This window comes from Giraffa tippelskirchi, chromosome 2 (assembly GCF_054371585.1).
Source record: "Giraffa tippelskirchi isolate mGirTip1 chromosome 2, T2T-mGirTip1v1.2.pri, whole genome shotgun sequence".
Taxonomy (NCBI): domain Eukaryota; kingdom Metazoa; phylum Chordata; class Mammalia; order Artiodactyla; family Giraffidae; genus Giraffa; species Giraffa tippelskirchi.
This window is the reverse complement of record NC_137276.1, coordinates 14,641,097-14,660,990: the sequence shown is the minus strand read 5'-3', so window position 1 is coordinate 14,660,990 and position 19,894 is coordinate 14,641,097. Positions and strand designations below refer to the sequence as shown.

Genomic DNA, 19,894 nt, shown 5'->3' with positions numbered 1-19,894 from the left:
AGATGAGGAAACTGCAGCCAGACAGCCTGATGGCCCTACTTTCACAATACATGTTTCACTCCACCTCCCAGACTTCCCCACCTCTCCTCAGGGGCATTGAACTTCAGATGAAACTTCAGTGGAGTTACCCCCTTAGGAAGAACCCATACTGTGATGCTGGGAAAGATTGAAGGCAGGAGGAGAAGGGGACGACAGAGGATGAGATGATTGGATGGCATCACTGACTCGATGGATATGAGTTTGAGGAAACTCTGGGAGATGGTGAAGGACAGGGAAGCCTGGCGTGCTGCAGTCCATGGGGTCGCAGAGTTGGACACAACTTAGTGACTGAACAACAAAAACAGGGTCCTAAGGCCCACCTCAGCCTATCCAGAAATTTCTAGAGCCAACTTTGGATGGAGGTTGACCCAGACAGAGAGTCTGGAATAAACACAAGATCCTAGGTTCAGCAGCCAGCTAGGTGTGCCTGCTGGGACACCAGAGGACAAGCCAAGTCATCCATCCTTGGCCTTTTGCTTTCTTTTTACATGACTTTCATTTAGGTGCTATCAGTGGTCACTGTGGTTTTCTGCCTTCTTTCTGGTGGGGCTGCTTTCTTTGGCTTTAAGAGAAAGGGGGCTCATGGATGTTGATGAAGGCTTGGTTTCCAGTGAACAGAGGAGCCAGTCTTATTGGTGTGCGTCCTCAGTCGCTCAGTTGTATCCAACTGTAAGCAACCCCATGGACTGTAGCCCACCATCTATGGGATCCCTAACTTGTCTATCATTCAACATTTATTAATGCCTGCTGTGTACAAGGCAATGGCACCCCACTCCAGTACTCTTGCCTGGAAAACCCCATGGATGGAGGAGCCTGGTGGGCTGCAGTCTATGGGGTTGCTAGGAGTCGGAGATGACTGAGCGACTTCACTTTCACTTTTCACTTTCATGCATTGGAGAAGGAAATGGCAACCCACTCCAGTGTTCTTGCCTGGAGAATCCCAGGAACGGGGGAGCCTGTTGGGCTGCCATCTATGGGGTCACGCAGAGTCGGACACGACTGAAGCGACTTAGCAGTAGCAGCTGTGTACAAAGGAAATCCTTTGATAGTTCTTCTTCCAAGAAACTTGAACCTCAGATAATATGCCAGAAGCAACTGACTAATGGGTCAAGACAACTGACCTCTGCCCATGGAATTTTCCAGGCAAGAATACTGGAGTGGATTGCCATTTCTTCCTCTAGGGGATCTTCCTGACCCAGGGATCGAATCCATGTCTCCTGTGTCTCCTACTTTGCAGGCAGATTCTTGACCTACTGAGCCATTGGGGAAACCTGTCTTATTGGAGTGAAAGTTAATAAAGCTTTTAACACCTAAGAAAGGATCTGAAAATCAATTTCCACCAGAGATGGGGTAGAGGGGTAGGTCAGTAATGTATCTATAATTCCGTTTACAAATTCAGTGAAAAAAAAAAATCCAGGCCACATGAGATCCAGAGTTTTGCTTTATTAGACATCTGTAAAGAAGAGTTTGCAGATACAATCAAATTGTGAACTGTTGCAAAGTTCTGTGAAGTTTTAATTTATCCTTTAGTGAACAGACCCCAATGGCTGATATTTTAGAATATAGTTCCATATTCCAAGCAGATGAGAGATGTGATGTCATGGCCAACAACTTTTATACTAGTCATCCACTTAAGCTGTTTCCCAGCATAAATATGCAGTTTAATCACAGCTATTTCATCTCTACAATGTGTGATTAGATCTTCGACTAATAATGCATTTTGACTCCTGTTTATATTGGTGCATGCGATTCTTTGCCACCCTGGCAATTAACCAGACCTGGACTCTAAAAGCTAAACTTGATCTAAATAACATTCTAGGGGTAGGGCAGGCTCTGTAATCTGGACTCATTTTAGCCATCAGTCTGCAAAAATGCTTGTATGTCTCCTTTTTCTTATCGTGTCTGTCTGTAACTTGTCTGTCATTCAACATTTATTAATGCCTGCCGTGTACAAAGGAAATCCTTTGACAGGTCTTCTTCTAAGAAACTTAAACCTCAGATAATATGCCAGGGACAACTGAGTAATGGGTCAAGACAACAGGCCTTTTAGAAACTTTCTAAGCTTAGAAAACGTGCCCAAGTATACTTATCCGGTGCTCTTACTCTAGAATATTTCTGGGGGTGGGGGGTGGGGTGGGGATTGGAGAGGGGAGGGATAGATTTGAGGATTCTAAGTGTGATTATTAGGACTGCATCTCTGGGGCCAGAAGAAAATCCAGTAAAATCATCACCCCCTGTCCATTATCTTTTTTCCAACATTGCAAATTTCTACCATTTCCTTGAAGAGAAATAGTGGACAAGGAGACATCCTTAACACAAGGTGGGAAAGGCCTTAACATTAGTCACAGAAAGGACTTGACTCTATTACTCACATTTAATCCAGTAGGAAGGCTGACTTTGTGTACTACCTGATTCCTTCCTTTGATTCTGGTGTCCTGAAAACATCACCATTTTGCCCTCAGAGTGATTGCATTGCCCCGAAAGGAGAGATTGATAACCCTGCAGGGCACATTTTTTGGAGGTTTCTCTGCACAGTCATGTGGCTTACAGAGCCAGACGGTTCAGCTCTCAAAGACAGGACAGGAGAACCAATACATTATTATGGTTCTTTAAACATAAACCGTGAACCTTTGGGAAGGATGTGCATGTGTAGAAAGCTCTGATGAAGCTGTCGACCCATCTGGTCTATTTCTTAGAGGACTCTGACCCTAGGCACCTCTGTCTATTGTTGAGTCTACACACACCGTCCATAGCTTAGCATCAGTACAAATTAAGCACGGTCAAGAAATGAAGCCATGGAAAATTAAAGGCAGCAATGTCATCAACAAAATTCAATGAGCATTTTTCCCTTTTTTCTTTTTTAACAAGAAAAGCACATTGTAGAAATCAAGATTCTGTACAATTTTCTAATATTGTATGTACATAAAATTATATTATAACTCAATTGAAAAGTCTTGTTTGTAGAGTATGGCTGGCAACACCAAAGAATGACCCATAACATTAAGCTTTTGAAGCAAAGCAGGCAGCAAGAGGACCCTAGCGCACACACCTTTGTGCCTGGATGCTAAACCCACTCCTAAGGATGTGACTAGCATTCTGCAGTTCTCTGGTGTTCGTGTTTCACATTCTAGTAGGGAATTCTGCAGCAAGCGATGTGAAAAAGGAGACACGTTAAAATGAAATCAGAAGAGCTGTTTAAAATCTGCATATGATAATGGGCTGTGATAATGGGTTTGTGAATCCAACTCGCATTCAAAGTTAGTGGCTCAACCATCTTCCCCTCTTTTATTATGCATGCCTCTGGTGATTTAAAACCGACTGAACTCCAGCAGGTGGGAAAGACAGCTTTGAACAGATCAGATGGGCTGTGAGTCAGGTTCTGGATTCTTTTCCTGCAGTTGGCTCCTGAAAGTGGAAGACTGGCTTTGCAAGTGGGGAAGGATGGGGAGCAGGCATACACACCAGTTGGTTCATCTGCCCCATTCTTCGGCTGCCTTTCTCCCAATCTCTTTCCTCCCAGGCCCTGCCATCCCCAAGCTAGGTGGAGCTCCAGCCCCACTCCCCACAGGGCAAGGGGTGGGATCCTGGCTCTTCACTGGTAGACCCTCTCTCTCAAGGAATCCAACCAGAGGTTGCAGTCTGTGCCCCAGCTTTTAAAAAACCTAAAGATGGGAGTTTTCAGATTCCAACTCAGCCACAGCCCCCTGCGGCATTTACTAAACATTGCAGATTGGGGTTCCCTCTCCAAGACTCAAGTTCATAAAAGGGAGAGGATCCAGGAACCTGTTTTTAAGAAGCACCCAGGTGGTTCATGCATGGGAGATCCACGGATCTGCTTTGAAAAAAAAACCAGCTTCATTCATTCAGTACCAATCTCTGAATGCCTGTAGGTAGAATCTTCAGCTCAAGTTTAGAAATGGAAGATTCTAATGAAACATTTCATAGAACAGATTCTCTGCCTGTGTATCACTAATGTATTCTTTCCAAAATGTGGAATTACATGGCCAAAAACTCTTAGGGAGATGAGGGCGAGCTAGGAGGAGGGAGTTACTTGAAAATACGTGTGCTCATTGAGGAAAGGGGCTGTTCCAAAGCCTGTTCCCGTGTTCACACCCAGGCTTGGTGATGTGAACAAGGCAACTTACAACTTCATTTTCTCACACAGAATCCTACTAAGGTTAACTCGAATTACTTATGAATTCAGAAATCAGGGTTTGGCCTTTAGGGAGTTCTTTCTCAGCATATAAATAACCTGGGATATGTCAGTAGCTCAATATCCATTTCCCTCGAAGCAAATTTTCACCTGCTGAAAAGCTGAGGTTTCAGTGCTCCCACTCACAAATCCTAGCGGATTAGCTGAAGCTGCAGTTATTCTTCACTGAACCTGTTTGGAAGTTAAATTATGAGAACCTAAAATAGTGCCCAGTGTAGGCAGGCTTCTCCCACCGGCTAAAAAAACCCTCCAAGCTCCCACTGAGTCACCACTTTCAATCACATGATGATGAAAAGGAATTAACTGCAGTTGGATGGCATTTTATATGGACTGTCATCCAAAATACGTAAAAAGAAAAGTCTCAGAGAGATGAAGAGTCTCCTCTTGGCTCAAAGAACTTATTTCAAATCTGGAAAGGTTGTGATAGGGCATCCTAAGTTCTACGGAAGGGAGATCTCTTCAACCCCAGCCCAATCACTGCTGCAGAAATATACTGATTCCCTTGTCAGGTGGGCATTTCACCACTTTGTGCCTGTGAACACTAGCTGCTCTTCTAGGATGCTCAAATTTCCTATTCCCCAACCTCCATCTTTACTGCCAACAGTTTTTCTGACTCCAGTGTGCCCTCAGAAACATCCCCTAATTACGTCTAGCCCTGGCTGTTCTCATCTTCCCCGCTGGAATTCAAATGGGTGATGGCAAGGGTCAAGGGCAAGGAAAGAACAGTCAGGGTTGAGGTCAGCAGATGTGGGTGAGCCGAGTCCACGGCGGGAACAGGCAGCGGGGAGGGCTGGTTAGTAATTTAAGAAGTCGATCCCAACCTTGACACTCTTGGAAGTGGCTATATCAATGGCCGTGGCCTTGATCTCGGTGTCCCCGAACTGCATGAGGGTCTGGATCTCCCTGCGGGCGGGCACGTTGGTACTGTTGGCCCCGGTGAGATCCAGGCGCAGCGTGCCACACTTCTTCACCCCGGGGTCGGTGATGAAGCTCACGTCGTCCAGCTCAGAGCTGTAGATGTTGATGACGATGACCAGCTGGGAGGGCTTGGCCGGGGTGTAGCTGCGCTTGACCAGCTCGCCCAGGGCCACAGACTGGTCGGCGGAGATGAACTTGTCGAAGACGTCGGTGCACCAGCGAGTGCCATCCTTCACCAGCAGCTTCTCGGGCGGGTGCTTGCCCTCCACGTAGCGGTTCAGCACGCCCACCCCATAGGTGAGCGGGGACCGGCGCACCTTGATGACCGCGGGGTCCAGGCCGAAGAGCACGGCGCCCTTGAGGATGGTGAGGCCCACATCCTGGGGGATAATGACGCGGCACTTGTCGCCGAAGGCAGCCTGCACTGCCTGCTGCAGGAGGGGCGCCTCGGCGAAGCCGCCCACCAGGAAGAGGAACTTGACCGTGGACACCTCCGGCTTCTGAAACAGGTCCCCTGAAAGGGAAGAGGAAGGGACAAGCGACCTGTCACCAAAAGCCAAGGGGGACTGAGTGGCCTGACGATGTGGGGAATGGACCAACTGGAGGACACTCCTAGTCTGAACTCGAACAGAATACTTTTTAGAGCTAGTCCTTTAAGGAAAGGAGGTTTGATGGGCTTCCCTGGTGGTCCAGTGGTTAAGAATCCACCTCGCAATGCAGCGGACACCAGTTCGATCCCTGGTCCAGGAAGATGCCACCTGCCGCAGGGCAACTAAGCCCGTGTGCCACAACTACTAAAGCCCGAACACCCTAGAGCTTGTGCTTGGCAACAAGAGAAGCCACCGCAATGAGAAACCTGCATGCGCACCACAGCTGGAGAGTAGCCCCCACTGGCTGCAACCAGAGAAGGGCCTCCAGGCAGCAACAAAGACCCAGCACAGCCAAAAATAAATATATATATTATTTTTAGAGAAAGGAGGTCTGTACATCAGTATGCTCGGGAATAAAAACTCAAGCTACTACTAAGTAGAACCCCATTTTCACAGCTAGATGGTGATCAGTTTAAGTAGTTCTTTGTTAGGGGTAAGTGAATACCCCTCGCCCTCTCCAAGCCTGCAGTTCTGTTAAGTGAGTCAAGGCAGGCTGTTAGAGATATTATTCTTTGGTTTTCATCAGATTCCCATCCCACCCCTGGGGGTTCTGATTGGCTAGGTACGGAGTGGGAAGTGGAGGCCCTGGATACTGGAAGAGGCCCTGGTGAGTCTGCTGTGTGTCCCCGGGCGAGGGCCCTGGTGTGTGTGTGTGGTGGGGGGGATAGACCTTTCTTTGGTTTATACAACCGTTCCTTCTTCCCAGCAGAAGTTATGGTTTCTAATTTATTCTGATAAACCAAGGATCATCCATTCACTAAGGCCTGTTACTCGATGAGAATATTGCTTTAAATGTCCCAGCTCCCTGACTTTTGAAGCCAAACGGAAAGCCCAGATGAGCAAGGGCTCTGGGCTGCTCTGCAGTACCTGTGGCAGTGCCCAGCAGCTGCCCTCGTACATGTCCAGGCCCTGCCCACTCCTGCCGGGGCCCTGACCCGTGGCTCCAAGCCCTGTACCCCCTGCCATCCCGATTTCACATATACTGGTGGGTGATACTGGAAACGCCAGCCCCCATTCTTGGCTCTGCCCCACCAAGTGGCCAAGCCCTGGCTGATCACTTACGGAGATGCTCAATGATGCTGTCGATAGTCGGCTTAAAAAGGGCATTCATGGCGTCTGGACTCATCCTCAGCATCCCCTGCGAGGACCACTTGACAAAATCCACACTGTGGGGTGGGCAGAGAGAGAAAGAGAGTGTAGAAAGGATACCCAAGTCACAGGCCCTGGCAGAACAGCTGTCACGTCTGAGGGGGGAGGGGGGTCTGAAAGTCCAAAGATCCCTTAGTAATACCCTAAACCACCAGGATCTAGACCCTTAGGAGCTTAAAAGCTAAGGCACAACCTCTTCCGTTTCTCTTTACTTTGCGCTGTGGCCAACCTTCTCCTGATACAGTGAAAGCCAAAGTCTCATGCAAAAGACAGGGTGATAATTCATTCAGCAAATATTTACTGAGCACCTACTACCTATGCCCCAGGTTCTGTTGTGGACACTGGGGACAAGGCAGGAGCCAAACTTCCCTGCTTCCGTAAAGCTTATCTTTTTAGTGCATAATCATAGCTAACACATACATAGCACTTTCTAGGTCCCAGGCATTGTGCTACTGCTGCTGCTGCTGCTGCTAAGTCGCTTCAGTCATGTCCAACTCCATAGACGGCAGCCCACTAGACTCCCTCGTCTCTGGGATTCTCCAGGCAAGAACACTGGAGTGGGTTGCCATTTCCTTCTCCAGTGCATGAAAGTGAAAAGTGTAAGTGAAGTAGCTCAGCCGTGTCTGACTCTCAGCAACCCCATGGACTGCAGCCTACCAGGCTCCTCCATCCACAGGATTTTCCAGGCAAGAGTACTGGAGTGGGTTGCCATTGCCTTCTCCAGGCATTGTGCTAAGCGTATACGAATTCATTTCACCCTCACAGCAACCCTTTGCTGCTGCTAAGTCACGTCAGTCGTGTCCGACTCTGTGCGACCCCATAGATGGCAGCCCACCAGGCTCCTCCGTCCCTGGGATTCTCCAGGCAAGAACACTGGAGTGGGTTGCCATTTCCTTCTCCAATGCATGAAAGGGAAAAGTGAAAGTGAAGTCGCTCAGTCACGTCCGACTCTTCACGACCCCATGGACTGCAGCCCACCAGGCTCCTCCGTCCACGGGATTTTCCAGGCAAGAGTACTGGAGTGGGGTGCCAGTGCCTTTAGGTAAGTGGAATTATGCCCATGTTCCAGATGAAAAACCGAAGGACCAGAAAAGTTGAGTCACTTGCCCAAGGTCACACAGCAAGTGTGTAGGATTGGAACTCAGAGTCCACACCCCCTTCCTCCCTCCCATCAACATGTCCTACCCCCTAGACTGTCCTGAGCCAAACGCGAGCCTGACTCACTTGCTCTTCCGCAAGGCGTGCTCCACGCTGTGTCCCCGGAACTTCTTGTAGTAGTCAATGAAGGAGAAGGGCAAGGTGATGTTCAGTGGGTTAGTTCGGTCTGGGGCAGCCGCTCTTTTTCGAGACTCAAATGCAATCATTAAGTCAACCCAGGCCGCAGGACGCTTGATTTTAAACTGCTCAATAAAATCCTCTCCGAATATTTTACACAGAAGCTTTTCGAATTCATAGTCTACTCCCAAAGATCCATAGGGTCCACCTGGGTCAAGAACAAAAGGGGAGACCACTCTGTTACAAACAGAAACAGAATCCGAAGTCTTGAGAAGCAGCCTACCCTGGGTTTTGCCAAAGACAGTAGCCCAAACACGGGCCCACTTAGCCAGCAGACCGCAGCTGTGTGTTTTTACTTACTCTTTAAAACCCTTAGGATCTTCTTATTCCACACGAGAATACTTTCCCTTAGAAATCACCTGTCAGCAACCGGTTTAAAATTATTTACATTTTAAATAAAATCAATGCATTCAGTTAATTAGAAGCATCATGGTATTCCTGCCCAAGAAATCTAAGGACAGTGTCTGGAAAGCCAGCAGATCTCACCGAGTCCCTGTGATCCACTAATTACTCATCCTTCCCATCCCCACTAAGAGGACAAGCACGTTCTTTGGTTTTGGTGGCTGCATCCTGGGACCTCCCTGGAAAGCTTAGCCACAGCACCAAATCACAGGTGGTGATCATGGCCAGGATCTGAAACAGGCTCACTTTAGGCCTGGACCCAAGTTATGGCGGTTTGTGTTTAAAGGCCATTTAATGGCATTTTGCTCTCTGGTCTCACACATCCATACTGCTCATAATCCCACCTGCTGATGGCATTGAAAGAATGAGATGCTGAGAGAAATCAGAAATGAGTAAAACAGCTCAGGTATGAGAAAATTAGCCATTTTCCTTATTTTCTCAGGCTTACCTGTTGCTTTGTACAGTTCTTTAAGATGTCCCTCTGGTAACCGTATCTGATGGACTGTCAGGTCTACGGTGCCACCACCACTGTCCACCACCACATACTTGTCACCTGGTACAAAACAGCCATCCTTTATACAGACCACTTGTCCACTGTGTCCTGGAACAATCTGACAGGTGATGACAGTGTACCCAGCTAAGCTCCATCAACACCCATTAGTACAATGGTTTTGCTAATTAGGAGCACAGCAAGTTATTCATGACTAAAGAGAATGAGATAATGTCTGCCCAGAAGTGCCGGTTAGCATGGACTGTAAACACAGATGAATGAATCTTAAGACTAAAGCATTCATGGTCACACAACACTGCATACCTGGCATGTACAAGTCGACAACTTCCTGCCAAGGTAACAGCACCATCGAATGACCTGCTGTTTAACACAAGGCTTACTCTGGAACTGGTGAGTTCCAACTACTACTTTTCTTCTGAAAAGCCTATATGGTTTTAGAACATGCAAAATTACAGCTCCAAAAAGAGCTCTCCCTGGGAAAGCAGGTCTGTAAAACCAACTGATTTGGAACATTTTCCAAAAGTGGAAAAGGAACAAATAGGAATGCATTTTGGCCAACACACACACACACACAAGCACACACAAAATCCAGTAGGGGCAAAGGACATTCAAGGACACTACCTTCCTCCAGCTCGGACCAGATTTCTCCTATGACATTCTCCACCAGAAAGGTCCGACTCTGCCGATTACGTCGTATGTGTTCCTTAGCTAGTGGCCAACACAAAGAAAATAACAACGGGTGAGAAGGCATGAAAGAGCCGCAGTCCCTGAAGTCAGTGGAGGTGAAAGAGCATGGGCGGTTTGGGAACAGAACATTCGGTGATCTTGATCAGAATGATTACATAAATACAACATGGGGAAGGCCAAAGCCAGCTCTTCCACAGCAAGGAGCTATTTCCACCGGCCTCCATCTATTCATCTGCCTGGAGCTAGCCAGTGCCCTGCTGAAAAGCTCACCGTGGTGAGATTCCCTTCCTCCAGGAACAGTTTCAGGGGAATGGAAATAAAATAGGTCAGTTTCCTGGCTCTGCTGCCCTAGGGAGGAAGCTGTCTGCCAAATGGCCTGTAGTGCGCTTGGTTAAATAATTTCACATCAAGGAACTTGGTCTGATACATGGAATGCGGGGTATGTTTTCCTAACTGGATCTGGGATAAACCGGCCAGGAGCTCTTTCCAGACCACGTTGAAGTCGATATGCTCTTCCGCCACAAGGTGGCGGGGCTGAACCTAGCAAAGCCGGCGCCGCCTTTTTCCTGCACAATGCGGGACAACCTAGGGGTGGCTGGGGTACTCGGTGGCTGTGATGCCTTGCATGGGTATTTCATCTCCCGCTGGCTCCCGACAGCCCCGTGAGACGGACAGGGCCCAAATCATCGTCCTGTGTTCAGACGAGTAAACCAGGTCAGGGAGGTCAAGGGACTTGCTGTTCCCACGACTTTGTCTTGCAGCGTGAAATGAACTCTCAGACGCGGACCCCTGCCTTTGAGACTTAACAATTTAGAGTAAAGTCTGAAAAAGCAGAATACGAATGTTAAGAGGAGGGAAAGATCCTGTGAGAGCGAGCCTGGGAAGCACCAGGGCACAGGCACGATGGGAATTGGGGCAAATCACTTAACCTCTCTCGGCTTCAGTTTCCTCATCCATAAAATGGGATGATACTACTTGGCCCAAGTTCTGTGCAGGCTGAGCAGGGACTGGCCCTCTGATTTATCCTCAGCACCCACTGTGACACCAGGCACACAGTAGGTGATGAAGAAGGCAAAGCACCAAGTATGAGATAGTGAACCCAACAAATGACCCCTACCATGAACAGTTAGACCAATCCTGGTTTTACAGACAAAGGCTCTAATCCACCACTCTACCCCCCACCAAATTTTTAGTCCCTCAGCCCTACAAATCCATCTGCTGCTTATTATCCCATAAAGGACCCTTGACCCTCCAGCCTCCTTCAGCAAGGAGCACAGTGTTCACAAAACAACATCTCTGGGGATTAGAATGGCAAGCATCAACATCGGGCCAGCCTTAAGTTCCTCAGGCCATCCCTGATTAAAGAGCGCTGGCAGGCCTGGGAGGGGGCCCCAAACTCAGGGTTTCTCTCCTATTCCCAGCTCCAGATGAACTTACATTGAACACTTGGCAGTGGGCACTGACTTTCTAAAACCGTCTAGGTGGCTAAGAAAATGGCATGCATAAAAAACGGCCAAGTGAGGCTAATAAAACATGTTCTGAGCTCTCCAAAAATCCTGTTTTTCAGGCAAATATGCCCAAGATTGTGAAAAATGTAGCCTTTACTAATGTTGTTAAGTCTTTTTGGAGTCAAATGATACCAACAGTAAACCCTGCAGTGCTGGGACAGAGTGCCAGCTCTGGTCTCCTCAGTGGTGGCCACTGGGCATCCATCAGGGAGGGGCATCAGAGGGCAGAGAATGGCCAGGGTTTGGGGGTTCAGGCTACTGATGCCATCCTGGGTACCCCCTGATTAAGCACTCTGCCAGGCCTTCCCACACAGCACTCTGTCCTTCTGGGAGGGAGGTTCTCACCAAAAAGCAAGGTTAAGATGGAACCCCTGCCTTACTGACCCTCTGAGGGGTGGTGGCCAACAACATGAGGATTTCAAAAACCAAAGATGCCCCTCTGAGCACAGAAAACAACAGCAAATTCCCCAAGGTACAGGACACAGACATGGAGCAGTGTGGGCATGATAGGATACATTAAAGCAAAGAGAAACAAAACCTCTTGAGCTCTTGGGAAAGGCAAGCATTCTAACAGTTCCCTCATATGTGAATGTTGTACTTAAGAAGTGTCAAGGAGAGCTGTGTTGAATTAGCTAATTCTGGCATGAGTTGCTATCTATGAACAATTGAGTAAGAATCAGTATATGAAATAGAGAGCCCAGTCAGACATTCCTCTTTTTTCCAATTAAAACAATGATCCTGAATATTTAAAACGTGACTGCACTGGGTTTAGTTAGCAGTGAGGCTAGCCTTGTGAGAAAAAGGCAAATCGAGCCCCGAGACTTGGAGGGAAGACTGTTTCCATTCATTCTGGGTCAATCAGACCCAGGCTGCGAACACATGGCCCTGGCAGGGTAAGGGGGCAGCATCCTGGTGACAAGTGAACTTCTTGCCACTGTCTCATGGCTCAGGTTTACAGGCCTGAGCCTCCATCCTAGGTTAAAAATGCAGAGCAGTGGCCACTGGGGCAGAGTGAAGAGGAAGAGAGCCTGTCTGGGCAGGAATGTGCACCTGCCAAGGGTGAGCCTGGGGCCCAGCGCCCAGGCAGTGCAGAAACAGGCTTCAAGCTGAGAAACAAGGAAAGCTCGGGACCAATTGGTGACAGTCCTCACTCACGTCATCCCTCTCCTCCTCCAGGACCTGGGCCTTCCAGGGCAGGATGGAGGTGGGCTGGAATGATGGGGAAGGGGGATTTGCCCTTGAAGTCCTCACTCAGGCAGAGAGCTCAGAGCTGGGGTGCAGAGTGCCACTCCCCACAGCTCCTTAGCATCTGTGTTCACCCACGTGGCTCTGACTGACCCAGGGTATCTGCAGACTCCATGGCCCTGGACAGATCTACAGAGCCCTGCATTCCCGGGAAAATAGTTCTGAGGAGCAAGCTTGTGAGCAATTTGCATATAGGTCAATATCAGGTTTTTCCATAAACTGTCACAGAATTTTTGGCCAACCCAATATTGGAGAGAAAAAAAAAGCCCTTAAAATGCCCATCCTGGGTCTCCCTGCACCGTGCTCCTTCTCGCAGCTAAATGAGCATCAACCCCTCAGGCAAAGTCCGCCCTTTTAACCTCTAGTCTCAACTCTCACCAGGTTTATAGTTAAGATTCACAATGAGCGCATCACACACAAAGCGCCCCAAAGAATGAGTCAGCGATAAATCAACAGTCTTAATGGAGGCATTAATAACAGGACCGTGGAATTAGATTAAGAATCAGTTAATAGACAGGAAAGATTTAAAAGCCTAGTAAAATGCACGGCCAAGAGGCACTCTCGGACTGCTCTCACGTTCTTGGGAGAGAAGGGTCCTCCCTTTAGGTACTTGGGTGGGTGATGAACTAGGGTAACCACTGCTGAGTTTACAGGGTCCTTGGAGGGGTCAGGTCAGCAGGGTGGGGGGAGGGGGAAGCAGTGCTGAGCACAGAGGTACTTAACTCCAGCCTCCTCCAGAAGCATCTTGAGGTCTCCTGAAGGCACTGAGTGCCTTTGCAAACTCCAAGGCAGAGACACATGCATGGGGCTGGAGGGGGGACAGCAGGGAGGGGAGAGAGAGAGCAGGTACCCTGTGCAAACCCAGCTCCTACTGTGTCACTGGAGCTGTACCCGTTGACCACGGCCTTGCTGCTTAGATCAGTCATCTGGTGCAGCCGCAGCTTCCGGCAGTAGATGGAGGCTGCCTCAGGCTCCAGGGCAATGATGAGCTGCTCCGAGTTCTCCGGGGAGGCCAGGCCTGCCTGGAAGACAGAAGGCAAGGCTGGGACCCGGACTCCCTGGATGGGGCCCCTCCAAGGACACCCCCACCTTGGAAGTGAGCACCCCCAAGGAAGGGGCACTCACGCTCCGCTGGTTGGGGAAACTCCCTCCACAGGCCCCTGCTGCTGCTAAATCGCGACGGTCATGTCCGACTCTGTGCGACCCCATAGATGGCAGCCCACCAGACTCCCGATCCCTGGGATTCTCCAGGCAAGCATACTGGAGTGGGTTGCCATTTCCTTCTCCAGCGCATGAAAGTGAAAAGTGAAAGTGAAGGCGCTCAGTCGTGTCCGACTCTTCCTGACCCCATGGACTACAGCCCACCAGGCTCCTCCGTCCATGGGATTCTCCAGGCAAGAGAACTGGCGTGGGCTGCCATTGCCTTCTCTGCCACAGGCCCCTGCAGAGCCTAAAATCGGGGGTAACTGGGTGCTGAGCCCCAAGCCAGGTGCCCAAACATCACAGAGTGGGCAAAGAACATGTACAAGTATTCTTGGGAAGTGCCAGGCTCTGTGAGCCTCAGGGCTGCCTGCAAGTTTGGCCCATTTGGCCCCACAACTGAGAAGCCCAAAGGGGCAAAGGACCCAAAACTTAGAAAACCAACCCAGGATGGAAGGCCGATGATGGTCTGTTTCCAGTTCCAGAACTAAATGGCAGGACCAAGGCCTACAAACCCCAATGGTCGGCGGCCTAGGAAACAGAAAGGCCATCGCCGGGCCTCAGCTTGTGAGAATCTGAATCTGCTATGTGGGAATCTGACCTGTTATCTCCAGAGCACCGAGGGGGCTCCAGGAGAAAGCCCCCCACCCCCACCCTGGCATCCATAGAGTCCCCAGGTCCTAGATGCGGGGGAAAGCCCACTGGCAGTTATCTTGGGCAAAGCCTCTCTCCTGTTCACAGCAGATGTGTGTCTGCCCCATGATGCCTGGCTTGCTCCAGCCACAACCCCTCCAGGCCTCTCGAAGGGCAGCCAGGGGTCTTCGGGAACACCCCTCTGAGGGTGCACAGAGACACGGACTGGCTTGGCCTTGACCTGGAGCACGAGGCGTGGCTTGCTTGTTGAAGCTGCCCATGTGCACAGATGTCCTTGGTTGCCAACACAATGGGAAACTGAAACTAGCTCATTCCGGCACCGCTGTGTTTGCTGTCTTTGCTGCCATTTCCGAGGGAACCCGGGACGCTCCCCAGGTGCAACATCCACTTTGGAGAAGGCCCCCAGTTCTCCCCAGGCCCCAGGAGATACACTCATCTTTTCAGCCAGGGACAAAGGTCTGCTTAACATCACACTCGTAAATGACGCATGGGGAAGAGCCAGCCTAGGGTCATGAGCAGAAGGGGCTTTGGAGGGTCAATTATTGGGCAAGGAAGGGAGGGGAGTTGAGGTTAGAAATTACAGACACCTTTTGTCCAACTCCTTCACTTTATGCAGAAAGAAACCAAGGCTTGGAGACATAGGGTGACCAAGTGTCCTGGGTTTCCTGGGACACTGATCTCTCAGTGCCCAAACTGGGACAGTCTTAGGCTCCAGGGTAGCCAACAGAAGTGATACAGCCAGCCCAGGCCCCACAGACTAGCTCTTGAACTGGTTCTGAGCTCTCCTGCTCTTAGTGTGGAGAAGGAAATGGCAACCCACTCCAGTATTCTTGCCTGGAGAATCCCAGGGACAGCGGAGCCTGGTGGGCTGCCGTGTATGGGGTCGCACAGAGTCGGACACGACTGAAGCGACTTAGCAGCAGCAGCAGCTCTTAGTAACTCCGGTTACTCAAGTGGGGCCCAGTCCTCCATGCTTTGACAGAACTCCTGGGTGCCCCTAACACTCCCCTTCTGAACTGGTTTGAAGGTGCGACCTCCACTCATTTAGTCTGGGACAGGACTGCCTATACCTGCTGCCATTTGTTCTCCCGAATAACCGTATTATCCCAAATGAACCAATCAATTAGGTCTCAATGAGATACCGTGAGCCGGCAGGGGACAAAGTCTCTACTTTGCCAAAACTAAATGTCTGCCAAGGGCAGAACCCTTCTGGAAGACTGTCCTTTACAAAACCAGATGGAACCGCACATGCCTTCACCCTCCACCAGGAACCTGCCTCCTTCCTGCCTCGGTTGAGCCCAACCACACAAGCAGGATCTGTTGCCCATCGGCCGGGCCCCCAGGTCGAAGAGGCCAGGTCTGCCCTGAGCTTACACGAGTCAATGGGTGACTGACGCAGGGGTGTGACAAGATTCCGGTCCAAGGGGTTAAAGTGCCCCCTCCCCCAGCCTCAGTTTCTTGTAGGGTCTCATCAGACATCCTCAGTAAAAAGGCAGCCGAGGGTTAAAATGCCTGGTGAAAGAAGCCCCGGGCTACCCACAGCAAGTGCTGCCAGGAATGGGGAAACCTCTGAACCTTTCTCCCCAGGATCCCAGAAGAAAAACTCTAGAGTGACAGCAGGAGGAGCCCTGTCTACAGCACAGTGCTTGTGGACTGGTTCTTCCATCCTCGTGGGTTTGTATGTAAAGCCAAGACCCTTCTAGACCGGGAGCTCACAGGCCCGGCTCCCACCACGTGGATCGAGGAAGAAGGAAAGATGAACAACAAAGCAACAGCGGGCCTGGGATACACGAGCCTCTCCCGCAAAGCTCAGGAAGGGAGGAGGCTGGGAAGCGCAGTGCAGAGTGAGCCCAGGATTCGGTGTTAAGGAGAGAAGGCACATTCCTGTCGCTGTGTCCCATCAGCAGGCCAGGCGGTGCCCACATGGCTGGTGAGAACAGCTGGGTCCAGGGCCTGTCTGGGGCAATGGGGACTGCAGGGGACAAAGGAGCAGAGAAGACAGACACCTTCATTCCTCTCCAGGCCTTCCTGGAAATTCTAAACAGGCTAACTTACATGTGAAACATCTCCATGGAAAATCACATCAGATCCAGAGGATTGAGGAGTCTTGAGTAGAATGATACAATTCAAGGGCGTCCGAGGGTCCCTGGTGTGTGACTGAGAACACCTCCCACTGGGATGCTCCCACATCCTGAAGATGTGAAAGACAAGCAGACTGACCCGAATGTGCCCGGGGCTGCACCCCTTGGGGGACCATTCATCTGTCCCTCCCCAGCTGGACTGGGCTCAGCTCCACAGCAAAAGCTTTGACCCATTTCCGTGATGAGTTCCCCATGGTACCCGGGTGAAGATGCAGATGGAAGCAGAGGTGAAGAGGACCGACCCCAAACCAGAGGGGAGGGAAAGGCAAGGTCAGTGGGGGGCCCGGCAGTGCCTGAGAGGCCCAGGACCAAGTAACCACACTCCTCTGCTTGAACCAGCCCCCGTCTCCACTCCCCAGCGAGACCAAGGGGCCATGTCCCCACCAGCAAACGCTCAGGGAGGCCACAGGCAGAGTGGGGAGAGGGGCCAGAGAAGACAGCTGTCTCTACACAGATTCTGTCTCCCCAGGAGGCTTCTCGGAGCTGCCAGGGAGACTCCGAGAAAAGGAGGAAATGCAGACATCTTCGCCAGCCTCTTACAAACCCAGATGTCTTTCTCTCTAAGCAGGAGGATGCCGTGCCCTGAAACGTAAGCTTCGTTTCTCTATAAAACACTCCCCGTTCTTCTCAGCAGAAGCCCCCTGGCCCCCGTCCTTCTCAGCAGAAGCCCCCTGGCCTGGCAGCTACAAGAGACCCTGGGGGTCTTTGCCTGGGATCAGGTCAGGGTCAACCAGGGCGGAAGAGCTCTCCGCTTCCGGTAACTCTACCCCTGGAGGTGGTATCCCAAGGTTCTGTTCGATGTGGGCTCTCCCTCTGCTCGGCCCCCGGCCCAGCACATGGCATGTTCTGCCTCCCACCATCGATCTGTGCGGACCTGTCTAACCTCTCCTGCAAGAAGGGGTATTTTCTAAGGGCACCCGTCGGGTCTTCTAGCCCCAAAGCACACAGTAGGTGCTGAGAGGGCAGCTGCCGGGTGAATGAATCACCCATCCCTCCGTCAGCCTTTCTGCGATCTTCGGGCCCCCTCTCAAGAGAGCTCTGCAGGCATGACCTGAGGATTCTACAATCAGAAAGCCTCTGAACCAAGAGCAGGCTACTCCATCTGACTCTCCACATCTGGGCCAGCAACAGCTCCATCGCAGTATTAGTTTTTAGAGCTTGGCTTCCTGGTCACAAGCTCCACTCCAGGGAGGCCAAGGACGCGGGCGGTTACCATCCCGACTTCTCTGCTCCTCGGGCCTGCAGTCAGCCAGGAAAACCCGCCAAGGGGCTGTGTCCACAGCTGCGTAAAAGGGCCAGACTAGTTGAGAGCTTGGCTGGGCTGGCATCGAGCTGCAAAGAGCTACAGCTGCAGGGTTTCTGAGTGTCACAGGGTTGGGTTTCTTTCTTGATGTGATTATTTTTCACTGCAGTTTGTTCAGAAAGGGAGGCAAATGCAAGCTCCGTGTTAGATGAGATCATCATGGGTATGGCAATATAATTTATTTAACAGGTTTCTGGAACCTATGAGAGTTACACATTTTACGCAAAAAAAAAAAAATGCATCTAGAAATACACTAGACTACTTCCTATGCATGATCCACACAGGACAGAGTGGAACTATCTCCTATTCTAGCTCTTTTCTGAGGGCCTCAGAAGGGGCATCAGCTGTTCTTTCTGCTGCCATCTTTCTAGTGAATGCCCTTAAAGGCTCTAAAGCTGCCCCAAGAAGGTGGGTCATAAAAGATGGAGCTTAAACCCACTTCTTCAGCAATCACGTGACACAAGAGGGGTTTGGGGTGTTTTACAGATGAAGCTGCCCCCTTGTCAAGTGCTGGGCAGCCCTCACTGGCCGTGAATCACACACCTCCAGGCTCAGGCCTCAGGCCCACCCCCTGCAGGCCTGCTTCTCCCCGGGCCTGTTTCTGTCTCTCTCTTCATCCAGGCCTCTTCCTCCTCCGCCAGGCTGATGGGAGACAGCCTCGTGACAGTGCCGTGAACTTGGACCCAGGAACCTGGAAGGAGGGGCTCCATTTGCCACATGCAAGCAGGGTGGGCTGACCAGTTTCCCAGCTGCCCTGATGGAAAACCATCCTGCTCACCCTGCCTGCTCATCTGCGTGAAGCCAGGCCGATGGGCTGCACTTCTGGTGGAAGGGCTGCTGGGAAGGCTCAGGTCTCAGGAGCTGGTTGGGCCAGGAACTGTCCTTTTTGCTCAGGTTCTGTATTTGTCAGATTTCTTCAGAGAAACAGAACCAGCAGAATGTTTGTGTATGTAGAAGGGGGTTTGTTAATAAGGAGTTGGCTCACATGATTGTGGAGACTGACAAATCCTAAGACTTCAGTTGGCAAGCTAGGCCCCGGAGGGCAGACAGTATAATTCCCTTGCCAGCAGGCTCAAGACCAAGGAAGAGTCCAGTTAGAGGCCAAAAGCAAGGGAAACAATGTCCCAGCTTGAAGACAGGCAGGCAGGAGGAATTCCCTCTTATTCTATCTAGGAAGGTTCAGCCTTTTGTTCTAAATCAGGCCTTCAACTGACTGGATGAGACCACCCACCTTAGGGAGGGCAATCTGCTCTATTTAGTCAATCAATATAAATGTTAATCTCATCCAGAAACACCCTCATAGCAATACTTGGAATGATATTTGACCAAATATCTGGGTACCCGTAGGCCCAGTCAAGCTGACACATAAGATTAACAGCCACCATTCTCACTCTGTGTTATAAATGGGAGGTGAGGAAGGAAGAGTTGGAGAGATGCTAACTTGAGAGAGTGGCAAACTCCATTTCCATTTTGTCCTGAAGACTCTTCCAGAAGATAGGCTAAAGAAGGTGCCCCTAACATGCTACAGACCCCTTCCCAGAAGTACAGATGGCTTCAATGAGCCACTTGGATGTGAGCGATTTGAGAGCAGGGCCCCTGTCACATGACCTGAGCACCTCCTGCATCCTGGAACAGAAGGCCACTAGCACAGGCTTGTTTAATGAATAAATGAACACGTGAACAAAGAATGAATGAACAAATGGTCCCTGCCATCTTCAAATCCATCCAGTGACTGTAAACTGAACACAAGTATCAAAAAGAGCCCCAAATAAAGCTGCACAAACAGTGCTCTGGACAAACGTTACCCAGTTAAGGAAAGATCCATTGGCAGGGCATCTCCTGGCCTCAGGAAGCAAATCCCCCCACTCCTTCCATCCATGCTGGTCACCTGGGCCCTGCCCAGGAACTGCTGACCCTCCCATTGCCCATGGTACCAAAG

At 50.4% G+C, this 19,894-nt stretch overlaps 1 protein-coding gene across 5 annotated transcripts in view; it reads right to left on the bottom strand.

Moving 5' to 3' along the window:
- Nucleotides 1-1,462: 1,462 nt before the first annotated feature.
- The window catches only part of HSPA12A (heat shock protein family A (Hsp70) member 12A), a 173,353-nt gene continuing 154,921 nt past the window's right edge, over nucleotides 1,463-19,894 (bottom strand). For 3 of the 5 annotated variants that reach the window (XM_081573471.1, XM_081573473.1, XM_081573474.1), the window contains 6 exons: nucleotides 13,508-13,679; nucleotides 9,839-9,925; nucleotides 9,155-9,259; nucleotides 8,194-8,452; nucleotides 6,883-6,986; nucleotides 4,557-5,684 (listed from right to left, as the gene is read on the bottom strand). In XM_081573471.1, the coding sequence (XP_081429597.1) occupies nucleotides 5,047-5,684; nucleotides 6,883-6,986; nucleotides 8,194-8,452; nucleotides 9,155-9,259; nucleotides 9,839-9,925; nucleotides 13,508-13,679 (1,365 nt within the window). In that variant the 3' untranslated portion in view covers nucleotides 4,557-5,046. Of the gene's footprint in view, nucleotides 4,424-4,556; nucleotides 5,685-6,882; nucleotides 6,987-8,193; nucleotides 8,453-9,154; nucleotides 9,260-9,838; nucleotides 9,926-13,507; nucleotides 13,680-19,894 lie in introns of those variants that run through there. The other 2 variants (XR_014077799.1, XM_081573472.1) reach the window with 2 other exon arrangements.